Genomic DNA, 23209 nt, shown 5'->3' with positions numbered 1-23209 from the left:
AGTGAAAAGCGGTCAAATTAATTATTCTGCAAAAGTGGTGTATTTTAAAAATTAAATAAAAATATTAGAAGTGTATTTAGCTTATAATAAAAATTATCATAGTGTTGCTGGTTGTGTTCAAAATACGAAAGTTAAAAATAATAACAAAAAAAAAAGTGTTTCCTGTATTTTATAAACCTTTGAAGACAGCCCGTCTAGAGGCGGTCCTGGGATAACTCGGAATAAATAACATTATGCGGTAAGTTTGAAATTTTGATATTTTTAGAGGGGGGCTAAGCTTAAAGTTTTGGTTTTTTAGAAATGGATCAACAACAAAAGTGTAAATTATCATCCCTCAATGATGAAGATATTGCAACATTTTTGGATTTATTGGAAATCGACGATGATACAGACGTGGAAGAAGATTTGGAAGATCTTTTAGACGAAGATGTGGACGATGCAGAATTACCTATCGACACTGGAATTGACGAGGTGATTAACAGGGCGGTAAATTTGTCAGATTCTATGCTGGAATCAGAAGTGTGTGTCAATTTATGTCTCGTTGATCATTTCAATAACAGGTTTCAGTCCATTCCGATGACTCAACGTTTATGTGACGATGAACAAATGTGCGCACCGAAGATAAGGACTTTCCTTCGACAATATCTGCCAGATAAACCACATAAATGGGGTATAAAACTCTTCGTTTTGTGTGACTCCTTCGGATATTGTTATAACTTCGAAATATATTGCGGCGCAGGAGACAATGCTGTTCTGACTGATACACCAGATCTTGGGGCATCAGCGAATGTGGTGGTCCGATTGTCCCGTAATATTCCAGGTTTTAAAAACCATATAACATATTTCGACAACTATTACACGTCACTGCCACTTCTGGTTTATCTAAAATCACGCGGAATACATTCGCTGGGAACCTTTCGTTCAAATCGAATTCCGAATTGTAAACTTCCGACAGATCTTGATCTCAGGAAACAACCCCGTGGATATTCAACTGAATTTTGTGGATCTGCTTTAGGAGTTGACATTTCTTTATCAGTTTGGAAGGACAATAAAATAGTCGCATCGAGTTACGCAGGCGAAAAGCCCTTCCAGAATGAAACAAATGTTATAAATAAGGTGTCGCGGTTCGTCCGCTCAGAAAAAAAATTTGTTGATGTCGATTGCCCCAATGCAGTCCGTGAATATAATAGTCATATATGGGGGGCGTCGACTTCATGGATGGACTAATTGGGCGATATAAGATTCCGGTAAAGAGCAATAAGTACACAAATCGACTTTTTAATCACCTGCTTGATATGGCCATGATAAACGCTTATGTTTTGTTCAGAAGAATTAACAAGATTGACACGCATGCTAGGCAGTACCAACTGCCGAACTTCCGGGCAGAGATCGCATACGTACTATGCAAACAACAATATTCTTCAATACCAAGAGCTCCAGGTCGTCCATGACAAACTCCTCAAGTAAAATTTACTGGAAGAAAAGCTCACTTACCTCCTGACGGCGTTCGCTACGACGGAGTTGGACATTTTGCAAAGTTTTTATCACGCACCGGTAAAAATAGGTGCGAATATCCTGGCTGCACCTCCGAAACTCAAATCATGTGCAGAAAATGGAATCTGAATTTTTGTTTTTCCCAGCAAAAGGACTGCTTTCACAATTTTCACCATAAATAATTTGCACCAACTGCCTATTTATGCCCAAAAGCATGCCTTTCTTTTGTAGACATTTTTCTAAAACTATTTGAAATAAGACTGACTGTTTGTTTTGTATTGATTTCTGTTAAAAACTTTCTGTTTTGTTCAATAAAAGGGCGTAATACACTGAATTTGCAAGTTTTTCATTTAGATTTTTTTTGGCGTTCTTTCCCAAAGCCGCCTGCAGGCGGGGTAAGGTTTTATCCCTATATAATCGGATCAAGGAACAAAATTTGACTTTCCTGATAAAGAACCTATAATTTTACCATAATCCCCACCCAAAGCAATTTTTTTCATTCAAAAATAAAATTTGAGCACTAGAGGGTTAAGAAAATAGAGACAATTTCATATCCGTTTCATGCTTAACCTTCCGATGCACACCTTTTTTAAAACCTTCGGTTGGGCAAGCGGGTCTGGCCTTTTTTATCCTGTTCGAGGATCCTTTGTAAAAGGTTATATTATTTTTTAAAGGTTATGCTTGAAATTTTGACACAAATTTACGGATGCGTCAACCTTCCAAATTTGTAAAAAAATAAACAATAGGTTTGAAAACAAAAATGGGTCTAATTAGCCTAAAGCCTCCCTAGTGCATAGTTGCTCTGGCTAAAATCTCTCAGCCAAGGTGGATAGCTCCCTCAGTTTTCCTCTGATTTACTTGAAATTTTTACACAAAGTTACGGAATTGTAGATGCCAAACGTCAAATGTGTAAAAAGCACAACAATCGGGTGTAAAGAAGAAAATTAAATTTCAGGAAGCTCAAGCCGTTAACTAGAATAAGCTAATCCTGTGTAGTTGTCTTTTTTCAAAGCTTTACTTTTAAATGAGACAAATGCGAACATAAAAAATTACTTGCTTTGTTTATAAATGAAATAAACAAAAATAAAAAAAATTTTTTTAATTCAAAAATTAAAGAAGAAACAAAATTAAATTACATAAAGATTGTTCCAAAAATTGTTTATAAAAAAAAAGAATATATGTAATGTAAAGTTATGTAATGTAATTATAAAGTTGATGGCTTAGATGAAATATCGACATACAGTGCACTCGCGATAACTCGAACTAATTAAAACAGGCGCTGTTCGATTTATCGAATTTGTTCGACTTATCAATTGAGTGTGCTATGTTAAAAAAAACAGTCATCGATATCGATTTTTCGATCGATTGTTGAAAATGGAAGCCAGTAGAAAATTTCTGTAGTATATTTTCGTTATACGAATTACATTTTGGTCCATTGGCTGGATCAATGGTGTCACATTCGGCGGCATAAACATAGTTAAAATTAAACCATTCGATTTCGTTGGGATGTGATGGGGCATTATCAATTAGAAGAAGAGCCTTCTCAGGTAGTCCCCCATCTTTCAAATATTTTCTTACCTAAATATTAAAGTCATTTAACTTGGTTAAAAAAATTGTTTTAATGAATCTGGATTTTACCTGCGGCACGAACGAATTATGAAACCAGTCTTTGAAAATCGCCGAAGTCATCCAGGCTGATTTGGAATTTTTGTACTCCACCGGACAGTTAAAATTTTTGAAAACACGAGGATTTCTTGCTTTGTCAATAACGAGAAGTTTTAGCTTATGGTTGCCGGTAGCGTTAGTGCAAGCCATAAATTGCCTTATCTTTCTTTTTTATAAGACTTATGGTGGACTTGGCTACCCCATATTTCTTCGCTAGAGAAGTAATACTACGTCCACGTTTAATTTTGTTAAGGACTTCAGCCCTCTCTTTTAATGTTAAACACTTCAACCTTTTACGATCCATTACTCACGTGCACTGATATACTACAAATGACAAATTTAAAGCAATTTGGTCAATGCAAGATGTTGTTCCCAGAAAACTAACGGGATATTAACGCCGAAATATTCATATGGACAATACACTAGTATACATACTATTACATATGTATCTATGTACAAAATGTACATGTTTGAAAAGAATGTGTGTACAAATAAATTTGTTTTTTTGTTCGAGTTATAGCGCTTTTTTATTGTTCGAGTTACAAAGAAGTCAATAGGGGAAAAAATGTGTTCGACTTAGCGGCTATTCGAGTTACCGCGAGTGCACTGTATTTAGAAAACTGTTAAGCAAAGAATTTGATTTTTGTTGTAGTATGAACGATTTTATAACAAAAACAAGCAAATAGTGGTGTGTGGTCAATACACTTATATGTATGAGTGGAAAAATAAGAGATGCAATTCATAGAGATTAGTGCGGGTGTATACGTGCGGTCGCCGTAACCGAATGGGTTGGTGTATGACTATCATAAAACACCAAATGAGAAAAAGTTTTTTCTAATAGCGGCCAGTGGCAAGCAATGGCAAATTTCCAAATTAAGGCGTTTTTTACAAACCATAGAATTTCTCATTTTGTTTGCTTTTCATTTTAAACTCTAGAAATCTTAAGCAACTTATTAAATCCAGAGTGGCTTGAACTGGAACTCGGCCAAAATCTCTTAACCGATTCTCGTGCCAGTCAAGAAAAAGAATGCTGTGAGTATTTACTCATGCCACATAAATTTTTTTATTTTTCCTTATAAAATTTAAATTTTTGCTCGGACAATTCACTGTGAAAAAAATCCTCTGGCAAATATTTCACTGAAATAAATAGCGAACCTTCATTAGTATTGTGCTTAACAAACAGCATCCAGTGCGCAGCGTGGAATAGTCCACCAACAAAAGGACACAAAACCAACAGCAGGACACAAATACACTAAAGAAATAAAAACGATGGTTGAAGAAAAACATAAAGTACGAAGACGGTGGCAACAAACAAGAATTTTCTAAAAAGATAAAAGCTTTAACGCTCTAAGTGACCACCTTAGGGACTTACTAATTCTTGCATTATCGACTACTTGCGCTGGAAATGTGCCAGAAGCCTTTCCCCACCGACAGTGCAGTTCCAGCCAATAAATAAAGGGCTATGCTAATATATATTATATATATGTATATATAATTGGCGCGTACACCCATTTGGGTATTTGGCCGAGCTCCTCCCTTTATTTGTGCAGTGCCTCTTGATTTTATGCCACAAATGAGTTTTAAGCCGACTCCCAACGGCAATTATTTTTATGAGGAGCTTTTTCATGGCTTAAATACACTCAGCGGCTTGCCATTGCCTGCCGAGGGGCGACCGCTATTAGAAACAACTTTTTCTTAATTTTGGTCTTTCACCGATATTCAAACCGATGTTCTCTCTCTGAATTCCGAATTGGTGCGTGAGTAACCCATTCGGCTACGACGGCCGCCGTATACTTCCTATAAAAAGATCTTACCTAAATGTTATTGCTAATTCTCTTTAATTTTTTCAGCCAATATGAAATTTTTGTGCTAATAAATATTTAGTGAAAAACCAAAGATGCAACCAATGAAACTCTACAGCTTTCAGTGCAAAATATATAAATTTGGCAAGGTCGTTGAAGAAGTCACCCGAGCATATGAAAAACTTTAATATTGAAAGCAATAAAAATAACTTTGAGCCAAAGACCGTAACGTACAATAAATAACGTTTCATCACGTGACTTTCAGAAAAACTGTGCGCCTTATTGACACACCTACGTGTTACTTACATAAAAGCAAAAACAACAAAAAGCGGCATGCTCCACAATCACAGTTTCACATTCACACTCAACCGCCATCCTGCGCCTGCAATGGTGGCTTTGTCAACGTCTCTCGTTACACGACCCACAATGGCGGTGCTGCCAACGCTTTGCCCAAATGAATTCATTGCTAACGGCAGCAATGGCTTTGACTGCAATACCTTGAATTTGGACAATAAAAATAGTCTGGGTGTTATTGGCAACAGTGCGAGTTTGATTGCAGTGCCTGGCCTTAGCGGCGATGCTAATGGGGGTGGGAATTTCACGCATACTCTCGACAATCTGCTGGATTTTGAACTTGACCCACTGGAGCGTGTCGTGTCTGCTATTGTGCCGGCGTTCTTTGGTATCATCGGCGTTGCAGGACTACTCGGCAATGCTCTGGTCATATTTGGTGAGTATTAAATTAAAATTTGTGGTTGATTTTGTGCAAGTAAATATTTTGCTGTTATTTTGTCCTCTATGTTTGGCCACAACGTCCGAGTGCGTTGAGTAAATGAAAATACTTTCGATATTTGAGTTAGCGTTGATAGATTTTTTATTACGTAACAAATAATTGGCAAATTTGAAGTAGAATTAAATGGTTTCAAAGCCATATGTTCCAACTTGGAACTGTAGGAATTGTCGGGTAAGCAACATTCCGGTCAGTTTCAAAAACATACCAAATTTCGTATGTTGTAATAAATACATACAATTTCCACTTGTTGGCGAAAAACAAACTCATAGTGGTCTTTAGTGGTCAATATCCCGCAAAGTATTAATCAAAAAATGAAAAGTTGATGCTCGTTGTCAAGGTGACATTACACACTAAAAATTCGTTTGCCGTTTTCAGTTTGTTCCATTCAGTTGTGAGTTACAGGGTGCTAACAATCGAAGTCAACAAAGAGAAAATTCCGTACATTTTACAGTTTTTCTTTATAAAGTTGAAAACGCAAGTCAGGGCGCTGAAATTGTGAATGGCATTTATGGTGATGATACCACAATTTCGTTTTCGGCATTTTTGTTGTTAAAGAAAATTTCGATAATGTCGAAAAAATCACAGAAATAATCGAAGTTGACCGGCATGTTCATGCATGGGCATCAGTTAGTTGGCTAAATGACAGTACAGAGTATTTTTTAAAAGCGCACGGAAACATTTTGCCGAGAGTAAACGCGAAAAAAGAAAATCAGTTATGGATTTCAGAGGTAATAGCGTGATTGCATTATATTTGGCTGGAAAATCACAACCAGCGATTGTTCGTGAGCTCGAGTACCTAAAAGTAAATAAAGTGTTTACTTATCGCACCATTACTCGTTACAATGATACTGGTAGCATCGCGAAACGTTCTGGAAGTGGTCATCAAAAGACTGCAGCGTCACGGGAAATGGTTCAAAAAGTGAAGAAGTGACTTGAGCGAAATTCTCTAATGAAGTCCCAATCGAATGGTGAAAGAAACGAAAATATCTGACCGTAGCATCCACCGCATATCGAAAAATGATCTCAAAGTAAAGCCTTAAAAGATCCAAAAGGCGCATGATCCCTTACCCTCACAGCAAAGCAGCAACAAGTCAGACTTGAGAGAGCGAAGGAGTTGCTTCGCTTGGCCGAAAGCGGTGAATTTCCGAACATTGTGTTTTTTGACGAGAAAATGTATCAAATTGAGAAATTCGTTACCTCCTAAAACGATATGGTTTATTTGACCAACCATTCATACGAGCATTTGAGTCATCGATTGGCCATCAGGAGACAGCACCCGCCACAGGCAATGATTTGGGCCGCTGTAACCGCAGATGAGCACTCTTCAATCGTTTTGATCGAGCCTGGCGTCAAGGTAAATGCGAAATATTATTGCGAAAGTATTCTAGAGGTTGTTTTGAAGCCGTGGGCAGATAAACTTTTTGGCGGCCGACCATGGAAGTTTCAACAGGACTCGGCGGCACCGTCTCACAAAGCTCAAGTGAACCAATAATGGGTAAAAAACTACGTTCCGAACTTCATAACGTCCTCACAATGGCTCTTAAATTCACCAGTCGCGAGTCCGATGGATTATTTTCTTTGGGCCATTTTGGAGAGCAAGGTTCGAACTAAAAGATTCACCAGTCCCAAGGTGCTGAAAAAAGCCATTGTCCGCGAGTGGGCCAAAATAACTGCAAGTTACTTTCGGTCAGCTTCTGATTCGTTTCTGGACCGTCTCGAGGCCATAGACAAGGAAAAACGTGGTCATATCGAGCAAAAGTAAATTTATTCTTAACTTTGTATTATTTTCTCAAATTTTTTACTTTGATTAGAATAAAAGTAATTTTAAGAACTAAATTTATGGTCCTTTTAAGTGCCGGACCCTGTAGATCATACAACAATTTTATACCAATTGCTCAAAAGCTTACGCAAAAACAATGAATTTATTTTTCCCCAAACTAATAAAATCTTTTGTTTTGTTTTTTGTAATTTGTACAAAGTCTGAAACTCTGAGTTCTATGGTTTTCTTTGAAGTATGAAAATTATTTTTATAAAAAATAAAAAAACTTAAACAAAAAATAAATATATAATTAAAATTTTGCGACTATCAATCAAAGAAAATCTATATTTAATAATTTTTATGCAGCCGAACTAGTGTATTTTGTTTCACTCTCCATCTGATCAGGCCTTTGAGGAGGCTTATTCTTTCTAGGACGTAAACTCGTTCACTCTTACTGCCTTCACGATCTATACAACGACGTTTTAACATTTTCGAAAATCCCAAACAAGACACACAACTGCTCACTTCGAATGATCAAAAACAAGTAACCTTTAGTTTTATAAGTCTTAGCATATCGAATCTACATGTACTCTCATAATGTTTTATAGGTGTCTCTATACATACTTCAGAATAATAAAAGAACCGACCGGCTGTAAGGCCCCGAAAGTAACTGTCAGCTGCCTCAAACGAAGGCGCAGTCATCGGGCGGTTACATTTTCTACTAAAACTTTGTAAATATGGGGAATTTTTACAAACGACTTCCACAGAAATACGCCTAAAACTATAAGGAATAATAATATGCAAAAAAATCGAGTTTTTGAAAATTCTGGGCGTATGTAACCCCTTAAGTCCGAGTTACGCTTTGGCAAAAATGTTTTTAAAAAACTTATTTTGTTTAAAAAAACTCGAGTTTAAGAAGTGCTCTCAAATCGGCCCACTTTAAGTAAATTTTTCCAAAACATTTTGGCGGAGATCTTAAAATATTTAACATTTTTACCATACCGACGGAAAACCAGTACGATTTTGTTTTTGTATAGTGACTGATGCACCCTAATGTGCATATATACAATATATCATATATATGTACAAGTATACAGTGTGCCATATTTGTATGTGCGCGAAAATTAATTCATTATATCTTCTTCTTCTTTCCCCTTCATTAATTACTTTTACTTTATCTCCTATTTAATATTTCATTTTTTTAAATTCTTTGTTACACTTGCAGTTCCGTTGCGCGTTTTTCCCCCTTTTGACCTTTTCCGAGCTTTGTTTTCATTTACTTTCACATTCTTTCCTTTTGACTGCTATCATTTATTTGCCTTCAGCGGATATTTGTTTTCTGAGTTCCAAACGTTTGCTTTCATGTTTTCTGATTATCCGGTAAGCGGAAAAGCGCAACTTCCTTTAAAAAATTCCATTCCGTCATTGTGTGCAGATTGTCAGAGCGGAAGTATCTTTGATTGTGGTTTCACTGCTCTCACTCTTAAATGCTCGTGTGACTCTTTTCCATTTCATTTGTTATTCAATAATATTTTCATGGATTTTTTGAAATTTCTCATTTTGCTCATTCCTCTCTCACTAACTTTTCCCCTCTCTCTTTCACTCTTTTTCTCCCCCACTGCAGTGGTTGCTGCCAATCAACAAATGCGCTCCACCACCAATCTACTCATCATCAATCTCGCCGTCTCCGATATATTGTTCGTGGTCTTCTGTGTGCCCTTCACTGCCGCCGATTATGTATTGCCCACCTGGCCATTCGGGAATTTGTGGTGTAAATTCGTGCAGTATATGATTGTGGTCACCTGCCATTGCAGCGTCTATACACTGGTGCTGATGTCCTTCGATCGCTTTTTGGCCGTTGTGCATCCGGTGACGAGTATGTCATTGCGTACGGAACGCAATGCGACACTGTAAGTAGCCTAAACGCCTACACTTGCAATTAATAGCCTTTAACTACAAAATTTATTTGGCAGAGGTTTAGAAAATTTGCATTTGTATTGAAATTGATTACTACATTTGCTCATCAATCCCATTTCAGTGCTATTGTTTGCGCCTGGGTGCTGATTATCACTTCAGCTATACCAGTGGCTTTGGCTCATTCGGTGCGCCTCTACTATTTCAAAGGACGTAATTACACAGCCTGTGTCTTTTCTACCGAAGAGGAGGGTTGGAGCTTAATCGGATTCCAAGTAACTCCTTCTGCCTTCATTATATGCTTTGTGGTGTTCATACAATTCGTTTATGCTTTCATCAGGCCTTATTGTTCTATTTATTTTTGTATCTTTGTTACGTTTGTATGTAGTTTCGGTCGACTTTGACATATAATTTAAAATCCGATTTGCGTAATTAAAATTGTTTGGTTTGCTTTTAACTGCATTCTTAGATATCTTTCTTCATATCATCGTACGTTGCGCCACTGACTTTAATCTGCTTCCTGTATATGGGTATGTTGGCGCGTCTGTGGAGAAGTGCGCCAGGCTGTAAGCCATCCGAGGAATCCAGGTAGGTAGCTATTGAAGTGTGTCTATTATTGGGTACCTTTATGTTATATTACAAATGTAAAGATGCGTAATAATGCAAGATGTGCAATACGAAAGATGCTACTTCCATGCATTTTGATCGAGCTCGAGAGGCATAGGTTTGTGGCGAGGAATATTATAACTGGCTCGTTAGTTGGTTATGCGATTAGGTGTAGACAAACTGCTTATAAAAACTGGTCCTTCATTTTCTTCTTCTTGGTTGGCGTAATGACCGCTTACGCGATTTTGATCGAGTTTAACAAAGCGCGCTAGTAGTTTCTTTCTCGTGCGAACCAGTGCCAGTTGGATGCATCAAGTGAAGCCAAGTCCTTCTCATCTTGATCTTTCTAACGCAGAGAAGGCCTTTCTCTTCCTCAGCCACGTGCTACCGCATCGAATACTTTCAGAGCCGGAGCGTTTGTATCCATTCGGACGATATGACTTAGCCAATGTACCCGCTGGATCTTTATTCGCTGCGCTATGTCTATGTCATCGTAAGGCTCATACAGCTCGTCGTTCCATCGCCTACGATACTCGCCGTTCTCTCTCGACGAACGCAAACTTGTCCTAATCAACGTTGTAAGCTGAGCGCTGGCACCTTAAATTCCACCATTTTCCTGCTTTCGGAAAGCAGGTTGCGTCGGGCTAGTGACCCAATCGGAAAATTAATACACTCAATAAACGGAAACATGTCTCGGGTAAATTTAGTTTGAGAGGCGACAAGTCCTTACCAGTCTGCGAAGAAGTTTTTGTACCCAAGATCCTATTCTCAATGTCCAGTGAATCAAGGTTTTAATAGCCAAAATTCAAATTCACATGAAAGTAGATTAACATGGAACGAAGAAAACGAGTCTGCATCAGCACAATGGCGAAGTTAGATTTGAAAAAATCGCCAAACAAATTGGCTACGTCCGCAGGGTTTTTTTTTTTTATGGGGGTGACAAAAAGCGTTGAAAGCCGAAAAGTGTGAGACTTGTCTTTCGACTCACCAACTAAAAACCCACCCCTCCCGCATGACGACCGTTAGGTAATACTTCACGGGAGGGGGAGCGGCCTATTGCCTCTACCTGAAATCTGCGCTGCTGTTCAGCATGACGCAGTTTGGTAATTACTGATACCATTAAGTTTTAATTCCCGGGAGGGAGAGCGGCCTATTGCCTCTTCGTGAAAATCTGCGCTGCTGTTCAACGTGACACAGTTTGGTAATTACTATTCTCGCCATGTTACTGACAGCGGACCAATGTTTTTCTTAGTCAAGCATGATACCTACTAGGTTACCAACCATTATTGGCTTCCCAACCCTATCCCTCAAATATTCTCTTTTCAGCACAAAACGAGGGCAGACAAAAAAAACATGCTCTACATCTTCAACTAGATTGTCGCAAAAGGTGCAGTACGGGTCATCTTCGTGCTTAAATCTGTGTAGATTAAGGCTTAAGCATCCATGCCCACTAAGTACTTGGGTTAGGTAGAAATCTATCTGTCCATGCTTTTGATTTATCCATCTGGTGATATTCAGAATCAATCGATATGTCCATCGTCCGTTCATGGAGTTCCTCTATTCCTCCTGTCAAGTACGGATGCTTCGCTCCCGTTCAGTCCATCGGTTAGTCAGTTGGGCTGGATCCGCTCGATGTTTTTTTTTATTCGGCGAATTCGCTTGCAATCAGCTTAACTGGTAGCATACCCGCAAGAACTAATACAGCATCCTCCGATACTGTGCGGATTGCGCAGCACACCCTGAGGGCACATAACCGGTATACCGACTTAATGCCTTTCATGTATGTACCGCAGCTTGTTGCTTCGACCCAGGCTGGTACCGCATATAGCCAGATAGATGATACCACACTGCTAAGCAACTTCCTAGAAGCCTGCTTAGGTCCTTTTGTAGTCATCATAATACGTGTCAATGCAGTTACAGCACTCGCTGCTTTATCGCTGGCGTATGTTAGGTGCTGTTTAAAGCTCAACCTGTGGTCCTTCATTACCCCAAGATATTTGATGTACAGCTTAGACTCGAGTGCATGGTCACCTACTCTGAGATTTGCTGTTTCAACTATTTTCCTGCTGCTGATGAGAACTGCCTCTGTTTTATGGTTTGCAAGGCTTAAACCACTATTGCGCAGCCAATCTTTTGTGATTTCGACTGCTTGATTGCCGATCGCTTCAGCCTACGTCAGCAGGTGTAGTGGTAGATTTGTCAGTAAAACGCACAGCAGAAGGGACACCAGCGCTTGACTTCTTGCGCCACCTTTCATTTGTATACAAGTAATTACATAGATATATACATACATTACATATATTTCAATTAGAAAAGCTTCTGGACTTACTCAGCATTTTCCTTATATTTTTCTGTTTCTTCCAACATTTTTAGAAAAGGTAAACGACGAGTGACCCGAATGGTTGTTGTGGTGGTATTAGCATTTGCCATATGTTGGCTTCCCATACACGTAAGTAGAATATGAGTATGTGTGTATGTATATAGATATGTGCCGCTAAATGGGAACAATATGTTGCCCCAATCTCAACACATTAACATACATAAACAAATGCGTTACTCTGCATAATACTCGTATGCGTATGGTATGGTAGAAGGTATTGTTATTTTGCGTATATATGTATGCATGTATATATATGTATATGTATGTATGTATGTATGCATGTATGAATGTATCCAAATGCAAATTACATGACTTGTCAAAACACACTTTAATGCAAATTAAGTGATACATATTTTATGGTTCTGAAGGTACACGTTTTCCTCGGTTGCTCGCATGCAAACATGCTTACACACACATGCAGATATATAATAGGCACATATTAGCATATTAGGGTTTCGAATATTTGATTGGATTTCTTATTAGACGCAAAATTTGTGAGTCCTCCGACACCCTATTTTTTCTTTAAATAAGTATTCACTATGACAAATACACGCTTGACAAAACTATTAAATGCTTTTAGATTTCTTATAAAGGGTGATCAGATTGGGGGTACTTTTCCAATGGGGTTTTTTTGGCAGATCACGCGTGATTACTGTCAAACTAAATGCATCATTTTTTCCAGTATTCACTGGCATTTCATCATGGAAAGACTTACGCCTCAACAACGCTTACAAATCGTGAAAAGTCTGCATACCGCACTCAGGCCAATTTATAGTATTTAGCGATGAAGCCAGCCCTGGTTTTTCTTAGTGCCTACTTTTTTTTTTTTTTGTGTTTTTTTTTTTTTTATGGAAGTGGCACAAAGCATTGAAAGCCGAAAAGTGTGAGACTTGCTTTTCGGCTCACTCCCTAAAAACCCACCCCAGCTCCGTTTCCCACCCACGGAAACTGACAACCGTTAAGTGGTACTTTACGGGAGGGGGACGGCCTATTGCCTCTTCATGAAGATCTACGCTGTTGTTCAGCGCGAGGCAGTTTGGAGATTACTATTTTGCCATATTACATACAGCGGACCAATGTTCTATCATAATAGCGACTAGGTTATCAGCCGTAATTGGCTTCCCTCCTAGTGCTTAGTTTCTCCCTTTCTAACGCAAACCGCGGACATACAAAAAAAACATGTTCTGCGTCTTCTGCAGTTGGTACACAATGAGAACACTACGTTCGTCGTCTTCGTGCTTAAACCTATATAAGTAGGATTTAAAACACCCATGTTCTGTCAGTATTTGGGTCAGTTAGTAATCTAACTATCCATGTTCACGGTTAACCCATTTGGAAATTATGGGAATCAAACGGTACGTCCAGCGTCCGTTGGGGCACGAGCTCCATTTTTCCTACCATGAACGCAGGCTACGATCTCTTGCTATCTTGCGTATTGTCACTCGCTCTGAAGTAGCTTTGTTTTGTATATTTCAGCATACTCTGTTGCCATTAGGTTGATTGGGAGTAGACCTGCTATAACCATAATGACGTCTTCCGATACCGTGCGAAACGCGCAGCACACTCTAAGGGCACTCAATCGGTACACCGGTTTCATACACTTCACATTTGAGCTCTAATTTGTGGCTTCCGCCCATGCTGGAGTTGCGTACAGCAAAATCGATGAGACCACAGTACTAAGAAGTCTCCTGCTGTTTTGCCTAGGGCCTCTAATATTCATCATTAGTCATGTTAGCGCAGATACTGCTTCTGCTGCCCAGCTGCTCGCGTACACCAAGTGGTCTTTGAAATTGGACATACGGTCTATTATTACGCCCAGGTACTTAATGAACGGTTTCGATTCTATACCATGGTTGCCCACCATTATATTAGCTGACTTTACAATCTTCCTGTTGCTAATTAATACTACTTCAGTTTTATGGTCCGCAAGAGTTTGACCACTGTTGCACAACCATTCCTTTACCATGCCGTCAGCCTGGTTGCATGTTTCTTCGGCTCGACGGAGTGTTTTAGCCACGACCACAACAGCTATGTCGTCGGCAAATCCTATGATTTGCGACCCTAGAGGCAGATTGAGGCGCAAAACTCCATCATATTCTTAGCGCCTAGTGCCTTAGTATTACCGCATTTGGCCAGAAGAGTAACCCGAAGCCAGTTAAAAATATTCATTGCATCCATTGAAAACAAGCGTTTGGTGAGGCCAATGGGCTGGCCCATATTTCTTCAAAGACGAGGCTGGCGCCAACGTAACAGGGAATGGCGAGAATAGCTACGGCGCCATTATAAACGACGTTTTGATGTCGAAAATCACTCCAAAATATTCATGAACTTTAATACAAACATAGCAAAACCTGTTCTAACCCTAGACAAAAAAGGCCTCAGATTTCTCTGTGGTGCACCTACAGGTCACTTTGCCTGCAATAAACATTTCAATTCAATAGGACTATCCAGCACTAGTTTATGTAGGTTTTGTTATATGGAACACTTAATCATGAACTGTGAGGCATTAGGACACAGGGGACACATAATCCTGAGCTCGTATTTACTAGAGGATGCAGCCTTGCAAATGTTCCCTTCTAAATATAATACTAAATAATTAAAATTAAGCACTTAGGAGCGCACAATAAATCAATCTGGTCGCAGTGCATAAAGAGCTTAGCCTAACCCGTACAACCATTACCATTTCCATTGGTGCCAGTGATCTCCACAATGTTTGGTTCCAACAAAATGGCGACAGGCCATACAGCCCGTGAAACAATGGATTTACTGCCTCGTCGCGTCGATGAGGAATTTATATCTCGTCTCGGACCAGTGGATTGGTGGATTGGCCGCCAAGGTAGTGAAATATCACACCTTTAGACTTTTATTTGTGGGGGCGTGTAAAATTTAAATCTTTTGTGGATAAACCAAATAGGCGACACGTTTCTAGTGATCCAAAAAATAGCGAAATACCTAGGTATTCAATTTGACTGCAGGATTACTTTCTGGGCCTAGACAGGGAATGGGCTACCAAAGCAGCAAAGGTCACGGGAATGCTAAGTATATTAATGGCAAACATCGGTGGGTCAACATAAAGCAAACTAAGGCTAATCATGGCGTCCACAAACTCAATTCTTCTGTACGGTAGCAAAGTATGAGAAACTTTGCTAAACTGCAAAGCCAAGCCCAAAGCACTGGGGGCTGTGCAACGAACAGCGGCACTCAGAGTTGCCTTAGCCTAGTGCACCGTCTCTGGTTCTGGAGCGGGCAGCGACACGCCGATCTCATGGCCCGAGAACGAGTGGATGCGTGGGACACCAAGAAGAATCACGTCATCAGTAACGTCAAACCAGAAGCCAGCCAGAAGCCAAACCATGCTGCGCTGCCAAAGCCGATGGGACACTGAACCGAGTGGCAGATGGACGACGAAACTTATTTCATCAATAGCCAAATGGGTCCAAAGGAACTTCAGTGAAGTGAATCACAATCTGAACTCAGTTCCTCTGAGGCCACGGATCCTTCCAGAGATACCTATACCGCATGGGTAAGGTAAGCAATCCCAAGTGCAAAGCGAAGCAGCACAGATAAAAACACGAGCCTATAGAATGAAACCTGGCTACAAATACGAAACACCCTGACGTGGGTGAATAGAATTGGTCCTTTATGAATGCTGTTTGGATCCCTCCCGAAGTAAGGCAGAAAGTAGTCCGGGAAGGGTGACTCTCAGAAGGATAGGAGGGATTGTTTTAGTGGCCACACCACTCGACGCGGTAGACGACGTTCGCTGTAAGTGCGAAGGCATTGTGAACCCAACCTCACCCACCAAAAAAGAAAAAAACATTACTAAAGTTATTCACGAGATACCCGCGTGCCTAAATAGGTGTTTACAGATGGTCGAATTACGACGCAAAATAAATGCGACAGAAATAATAAAGATTGCCCAATCAATTTACTTTCTCGTTGTTTTATTTCAATTTAAAATCCGATACCTCTAAATTTATCACCCTTTACAAATGCGGTTGTGTGGATTTGATTTGAGTATTTTAATGATCTAAAACCCGTATCCGAAAGAGCAAAGCAGCTCTTACAAAAAGAAATGCAAATATCATGAAACGGTCCCATCTGTCACCAGCTTCAAAATTCTACTGAGTTTCTGTGGAATGATGTTGAGCGACAATGAAACAAATAAAAGTTCATAGGAAATTATTCAAAGATTCAGACAAAAATATATTTATATTGTTATGAACATTTTTATTGAAGAGCCACCCGTTTTTTTTGCATTCCCAAAATCGATTTAAGTACCAAGTTTGTTGAGCATCATTTTTTTACATCAGAGTCTATGAGTACAATTTTAATTACACAAATCCTGCTGTTTGAGTAGAGAAAATCTTTACTTGCAACATTGGTTTAAGGGGGGGGGGGGGGGGGGGGGGTAGGGTTTTTAGGGTAAAAAAAAATCGATTTTGGTTTATTTGAGAAAATGAATGTACATAATCTCAAGAATGTTGTGTCCAAATTTTAAGTCAAGCGGTGCAAAACTCACAAAGTTAGAGCATTATAACCGTTGGCCGCTCCGACTCGGCTACCTGCTATGGTCGAACTTTAAATCGATTTTCTGGAAAACGACGTTTTTCAAGTCGGTGGACACTTTTTCTCTGAATCTACTCGGCCGATCTTCCTGAAATTTTGTACACACTTTCTCTACATAATTACCGAGGTAACCCTGGGAGTTTTTTTTGTTTTTTCAATTTTTATTTATTTTACAATAAACAATATTATGAGATTTATCGTCTAAAAATCGAACTTCTACTTCAAATGTTAAAAAAAATTGAAAAAAAAATTTTTTTTAATAAAAACTCGACAGGGTTACCTCGGACAATTAATTACCTAATGAGAACTCTTTGATTTTTTGATTTCAGATGATCCAATGCTGAGAAAAACTGTCCACGGCAAATTGCCTTTTTTTCGAGACGTCTGCGTATATCTGCTGTCAACGGCGCAATTTTGTATATTTTCTTGTAAAACTTTTTGAAAATATTTTTGAAATATGAGTCTACAGTATACTAATTGGATAAATAAATTTACATGAATCATCTTTCCAAAAAAAATTCTTAAATAAGTGCATAGTTTTAGTGGAATTAAAAAACTTACCAGTACAAGAATTTTCTTGGTTTTCATAAAATACTTTCCTGCCTGATGCTTTCTTCATTGACGCGATAATCGCTTAAGGGGGACCCGTTGGTGGTTTGGAAAATCGATTTTTTTGATATTTCGAAAGTGGAGGATCTTAAGAATATACTGTCAAAATTTTTGAAAGAAGGATATTCCTAGTATTTTTGATTCTACATCCCGCTAAGCAGGTAGAGTCAGCTTTCATCGCGCGGCGGCATCAATGGTCGCATATCCACTCTCAAAACTTTAAACTCAATTATCTCAAAACGACTTTTTTCGGCCTGGTGTTGTCCAAAAAAAAACTATTCAATAGAATCGACTGAAATTTTAATATGTTGTTCAGAATATCCATGGCTATCGCCCGTACTAGAATCATTTTATTATTTCGTATTTTTTTGATTAAAAAACTGAGAAAAACCTGATTTTTATAGCGCCAAATTCATATCCGCCATTTTGTAAATTTTTTTATTTTGTATTCTAGCAGCGGGGCATAGCTACAGTCATACTGATTAATATTTTTTTTTTGGGGGTTTTGTGTTTCAGATAATTAGGAGAACCAAAATGGACGACAGCGTTCAGCTCCTCCCTTCTCGGCAGGGTCATTTTCAACGCCATTTTTTAAATTATTAATATAAGATTTTTTTTTTGCATTTTTGCATGTAAAAGAAATTGTGTAAAAAGCCTAGAGAATTTACATATCGTTTTTCATTTTTTTTATTGTAAAAAAAAATCCTGAAAGAACCTTAAATTTTCGAGCTCGCGACCACGATTTTTGCCGAGTTTAACAAAGCGCGCCAGTAGTTTCCTTCTTGCGCTAACCAGCTTCACCAAATGAAGCCAAGTCCTTCTCCATCTGTTCTTTCCAACGGAGGGGAGGCCTTCCTCTTCCTCTATTACCACCAGCTGGTACCGCATCTAATACTTTCAGAGCCGGAGCGTTTGTGTCCATGCAGACGACATAACCCAGCTAGCAGAGCCACTGGATCTTTATTCGATGCGCTATGTCTATGTCGTCGTAAAGCTTATACAGCTCACCGTTCCATCGCCTGCGATATTCCCCGTTGCCAACGTGCAAAGGTCCAAAAATCTTCCGCAGACTCTTTCTCTCAAACACTCCAAGCAATGCTTTATCTGATGTTGTCATCGTCCAAATTCCCATACGTTTAGACGGGCGTTAGAATGTTTATTTTGTTAGCCGGCGGAAGATTTTACTACTCAGTTGCCTACTTAGTCCAAAGTGGCAGAGAGTTTCTATGTTGGATTTGCCGAAAGAGATTCTATGTTCCATTTCAAGGCTGACATTATTATCGGTGTTGATGCTGGTTCCTCGATAAACGATGCCTCTTACAAACTCGAAATCATAACGGTGCCGATGCGCGAGTGCATCGACTGTTTATTTGTTTGAATCGAAGTACTTCGATTTGTCCTCGTTCACCACTTGGAAGCTTGGAAATGGCAGATCTAACAGCGCGGTTGTTAAGGCCGATGATGTCAATATCATCGGCATACATCAACAATTGTACGCTCTTATAAAATATTGTGCCTGAGCGATTAAGCTCTGCGGCTTGTACGATGCTCTCCAACATCAGGTTAAAGAAGGCTAGGGACAACGGGTCACCCTGCCAAACGGCTCGAAGAGCTTCCTCGTAATTCTAATGGCCCTGCTGGTTTAAAACAACGTCATTTTGCATAGCCGTATTAGTTTTGCGGGGATATCAAATTCAAACGTCGCGGCATATAGGCAACTTCTTTTCAGACTGTCCACAAAAAGATTTTTCTTTCAAGGAGAATCTTTTACCTTTTGACTTAATCATTTATAATAGACGTATACGTCCACTGTGAGGTGCTTGTGCTAGCTCCTATTTAATTTTGTTTAGAATTCGTACGATCTATTGCATTTTTGTATAATTTTTATATCTCAAGGAAGAGCTTTTTGAGAAGCTTTCTTATTTTAGAAATGTGGGTTTACCCTCACCTGCCGAAGCGCGGCCGCTACTATAAAATACTTTTTTCCTGATTTGATGTTGACCGGAATAGGTTTGCATTAATAAAATAAAAATAAAAGTTTACATACCCGCCGTCAGTTTAAAAATAACACGCAACTCAAAAATTTACTGTTTTTGAACTACCTGGTGCGCACTGTAAATTAGGTTGAATATTTTAATTTTAATTACAAATTTACCCGGAGATTGAATATGAGCTTTGGCATCATTTCGTAGAATCAATAATAAAGTTTAGTATGTTGCTGAAAATGCGACACTACCTGTTCATAAATATGCCCACGCATGCAAATTTCCACACAGTAATCGCAATATGCAAATGTTGGATTTTAGCTGTTTTAGATTAAATTCAAATATTTTTAGTTGGCTTACGATTTATTTTTATTTCCAGGTAATACTTGTCATGAAGGCCTTGGAATGGTATCCTGGCACCCATGTCTCAGTTATAGTACAAATTATCTCACATGTCCTGGCATACATGAACTCTTGCATAAATCCCATATTGTACGCCTTCTTATCAGACAATTTCCGCAAGGCTTTCAGAAAGGTGAGTTGTTTTTATGTATTAAGTTGGCAATACCAATTTTTATTTGTGCAAATAATATTTTGTAATTCAGGTTGTTGGCTGTGGCAATCAACCACTCTTCCCGATGGCACACCAAGTTACAAAAACAACACGCACCACAGGCAACGTCACATCCAATGCTGAAATGCTGTAAGCCAAGTGCGCGCACACAAATACATTTTTACGTTAATCTGTATGAATTCTAGTCAAACAGTTGCCGAAAAACTTGTCTAAGCAGAAGGACACAATTCGTTCGCAGCATCTTTAAGAACCGTATTACATTTACAATAAAATAAAATGTATTTATTTATTAATTTATTTACTTGAAATATAATTATAAATCATCACATAACAAAATCAAGGCAACCAATAGCAGAGGCTATCGGCCTGGAAAAATGTAAACTTTTAGTTTGAAAATAAAATGGAATATAAATATTTACCGCTGTATTAAAAAGTAAGCACACAATTTCTACATTTTGTGTTTGAAAGATTTACCCGTAATTGAAATGCTTAATACCCTGTTATTTTGTTTGGCTCAATACTTTTGAAGGTGTTGCTTCTGTATCATCAAAATGGAAGCAACCGATTTGATTGCACTCGGAGTTGAAAAGCCATCACAGGGGAAGCAGGGAAAATTTTATGGATTTGCAATTTAAATGAAGGCAGAGTGTAAAATGTAAAAACAAACAGTCGGCGCACTCGCGTATCGGCACCCACGTCACTGTTGACAGTTATGACTTCGAGGTTGTAAAAGACTTGAAACCAGCATTAACACCTATAACAATGTCAGCCTAGAAAGCCAACCTAGAATCTCTCTTGCAACGTTGAATTTCAAATGCCTCTTTGGACTAAGTAGGCAAATTAGTAGTAAAGGCCTCTCTCGACGAACAAAATTAAAACTTTACAAGGCTCTCATCATGCCCGTCCTAATGTATGGCGCAGAAGCGTGGACGATGACAACGTCCGATGAAGCGACGCTTGGAGTGTTTGGCAATGGCAATGGCGATTATCGCAGGCGATGGAACGATGCGCTTTTTGAGCTTTACGACAACATAGACATAGCGCAGCGAATAAAGATCCAGCGGCTACGTTGGCTGGGTCATGTCGTCCGAATGGATACAAACGCTCCGGCTCTGAAAGTACTCGATGCGGTACCAGCTGGTGGTAGCAGAGGAAGAGGAAGGCCTCTTCTGCGTTGGAAAGGTCAGGTGGAGAAGGACTTGACATCACTTGGTGTGTCCAACTGGCAGTGGTTAGCACGAGAAAGAAACGACTGGCGCGCTTTGTTAAACTCGGCCATAATCGCGAAGAAGAAGAGTGGATATGAGGAATTTCAGTGGCGATATCTTTCTATAATCAATCTTTCGTGATTGTTTTGAGTTTTTTAAACTATAGGGTTATCTAATAAGAGGTGTTATTTTGATATTCAAAGAAAATGCTATTTTTTTAATATAAATCATCGAATGTTTATTTCATTATAAAGAGGAAGGTATGCCGTTTATAGTGGAAAATAACATGAGGCCAATGACTACCACGACCACGCTTACAGGATAATATCATTTTCATGATTTTCTATAACCGAATTGCTAAGTGGCTGCCCTATGTCCTCGATAACCTCACGAATTTCATCTTTGAGGTCTTGAATCGACCCTGGGCTGTTGGCGTAGACCTTCTCTTTCACGTGGCCCCAAGGAAAACAGTCACAAGGTGCTAAATCACAAGATCTCGGTGGCCAATTGTGATCACCTCTTCGGGAGATAACACAGTCGGGAAACTTTTTCACGTAAAAGATCAATGGTTTCGTTGCTTGTGTAGCATGTAGCGCCGTCTTGTTGAAAATAAACGTTGTCTAGATCAGTACCATCCAATTCCGGCCATAAAATATCGTTAATCATCTCTATTCTATTCAAAATAACACCTGCTATTGAAAAACACTTTACTTTTTTTGGTGATGATTTCGATGAGCAGTGAATTTTCTAACATGACGAAGTTCATTCAAATTTTTTCGTGTGGTGTTTAATAATAAATAAATAATGTACTTGCAAAATCTCTTTAAAAGTCAAATACAAAACTTTTTTAAATTAAAAAGTCCTAATTAGTTTTTTTTTACAACTTTTCATATTGCCGATGTTTAAGCATTCACGTCACCTCAATCACTTTCCCGAAAACTGATGAATGGGCTAATATATAAACCAAATTAAACCACTCGCTTAACTACCTAAGTTAAGTTGTAATTAATTTTCAGGCAGTCAATAGGTCTTTGGTCTGCACGAGTACCCACGCAAAAATATTCTAAGGCATACCAACCAAGAACCAACCAGTACCCGTACCCAATTTATGACTAAAGTGAAACTATAACAAAACAACAACTATTTATGTCTTACACAGGCACAAGTTCACGCATACAATTTGCATATCTCATAAAATAGTTGATAGGCTGCCTGGTGCTGCTTGTTTAAAAGTAATCTTTACGCTGTACTCGTACAAACACTTATGACGTGAAGGCGATGAATAAATGTCTTGAAATGTGTAATCTCAGATATTTAGGAGTTCATCAGGACGAGGTGAATGCAAAGTGATACATATTTATGAGGTGCAAAGCAGAGATTATAAATTATTTTTTAGAAAAATGCAGAAAAGGATTTACGAAAAAGCCTTGGCGCTCGAAAGTTTAATTAAAAACTTACATAAAGGAATGTTGCAATGTTTCAACTGTGAGCGCATGTTTGAATTGAAGCGAAGGAAGGTGAGTTTAAATGAATATACACATACATATGCACGCATGTATATGCCAGTTTATGTTTGGCATAGTTTGTGATTTGTTCAACCGAAACGACTAGCAAAAAAGCATAAGTTTATGAAAACTAGGACTGGTATTAATGGAACTATGTTGCAGAGGAGAAGAAGAAGGAGGAACGAACGAATACCGAGCTAATTTTCGTGATGTGGTTCAAAGGTTATAAGGGTATAAGAAGGGGTTTATGCATAAGAAGATAAATTATATTACCTTTTCAGATGGGTGGCAACCCCCATTCGCAAACATGTCTTCCTACATAGCCTTGGGATAATTTGAATGCACT

General features: G+C 38.8%; 1 protein-coding gene across 1 annotated transcript; it reads left to right on the top strand.

Annotated features, from left to right (window-relative positions):
- The first annotated feature begins 5318 nt into the window (after positions 1–5318).
- LOC128857415 (allatostatin-A receptor-like) lies at positions 5319–20367 on the top strand. Its single transcript, XM_054093174.1, has 7 exons — positions 5319–5691; positions 9138–9423; positions 9552–9702; positions 9897–10015; positions 12407–12482; positions 19956–20111; positions 20182–20367. Exons 1-7 carry the CDS (start codon positions 5349–5351, stop codon positions 20281–20283), a joined length of 1233 nt encoding a protein of 410 aa, XP_053949149.1. The 5' UTR covers positions 5319–5348; the 3' UTR covers positions 20284–20367.
- Positions 20368–23209: the final 2842 nt, after the last annotated feature.

The sequence above is a fragment of the Anastrepha ludens genome, chromosome 3, assembly GCF_028408465.1.
Source record: "Anastrepha ludens isolate Willacy chromosome 3, idAnaLude1.1, whole genome shotgun sequence".
In the NCBI taxonomy this organism is placed as follows: domain Eukaryota; kingdom Metazoa; phylum Arthropoda; class Insecta; order Diptera; family Tephritidae; genus Anastrepha; species Anastrepha ludens.
Note: the sequence above shows the minus strand (reverse complement) of the source record. Positions and strands in the feature narration are given on the sequence as shown.

Excerpts from the sequence above, each read along its gene's own strand:
- LOC128857415 (XM_054093174.1), top strand. The coding sequence starts at position 5,349 with ATGGTGGCTTTGTCAACGTCTCTCGTTACACGACCCACAATGGCGGTG. Across the intron at positions 5,692-9,137 it reads CAATGCTCTGGTCATATTTG|TGGTTGCTGCCAATCAACAA; the intron begins GTGAGTATTAAA and ends CCCCCACTGCAG. Across the intron at positions 9,424-9,551 it reads ACGGAACGCAATGCGACACT|TGCTATTGTTTGCGCCTGGG; the intron begins GTAAGTAGCCTA and ends ATCCCATTTCAG.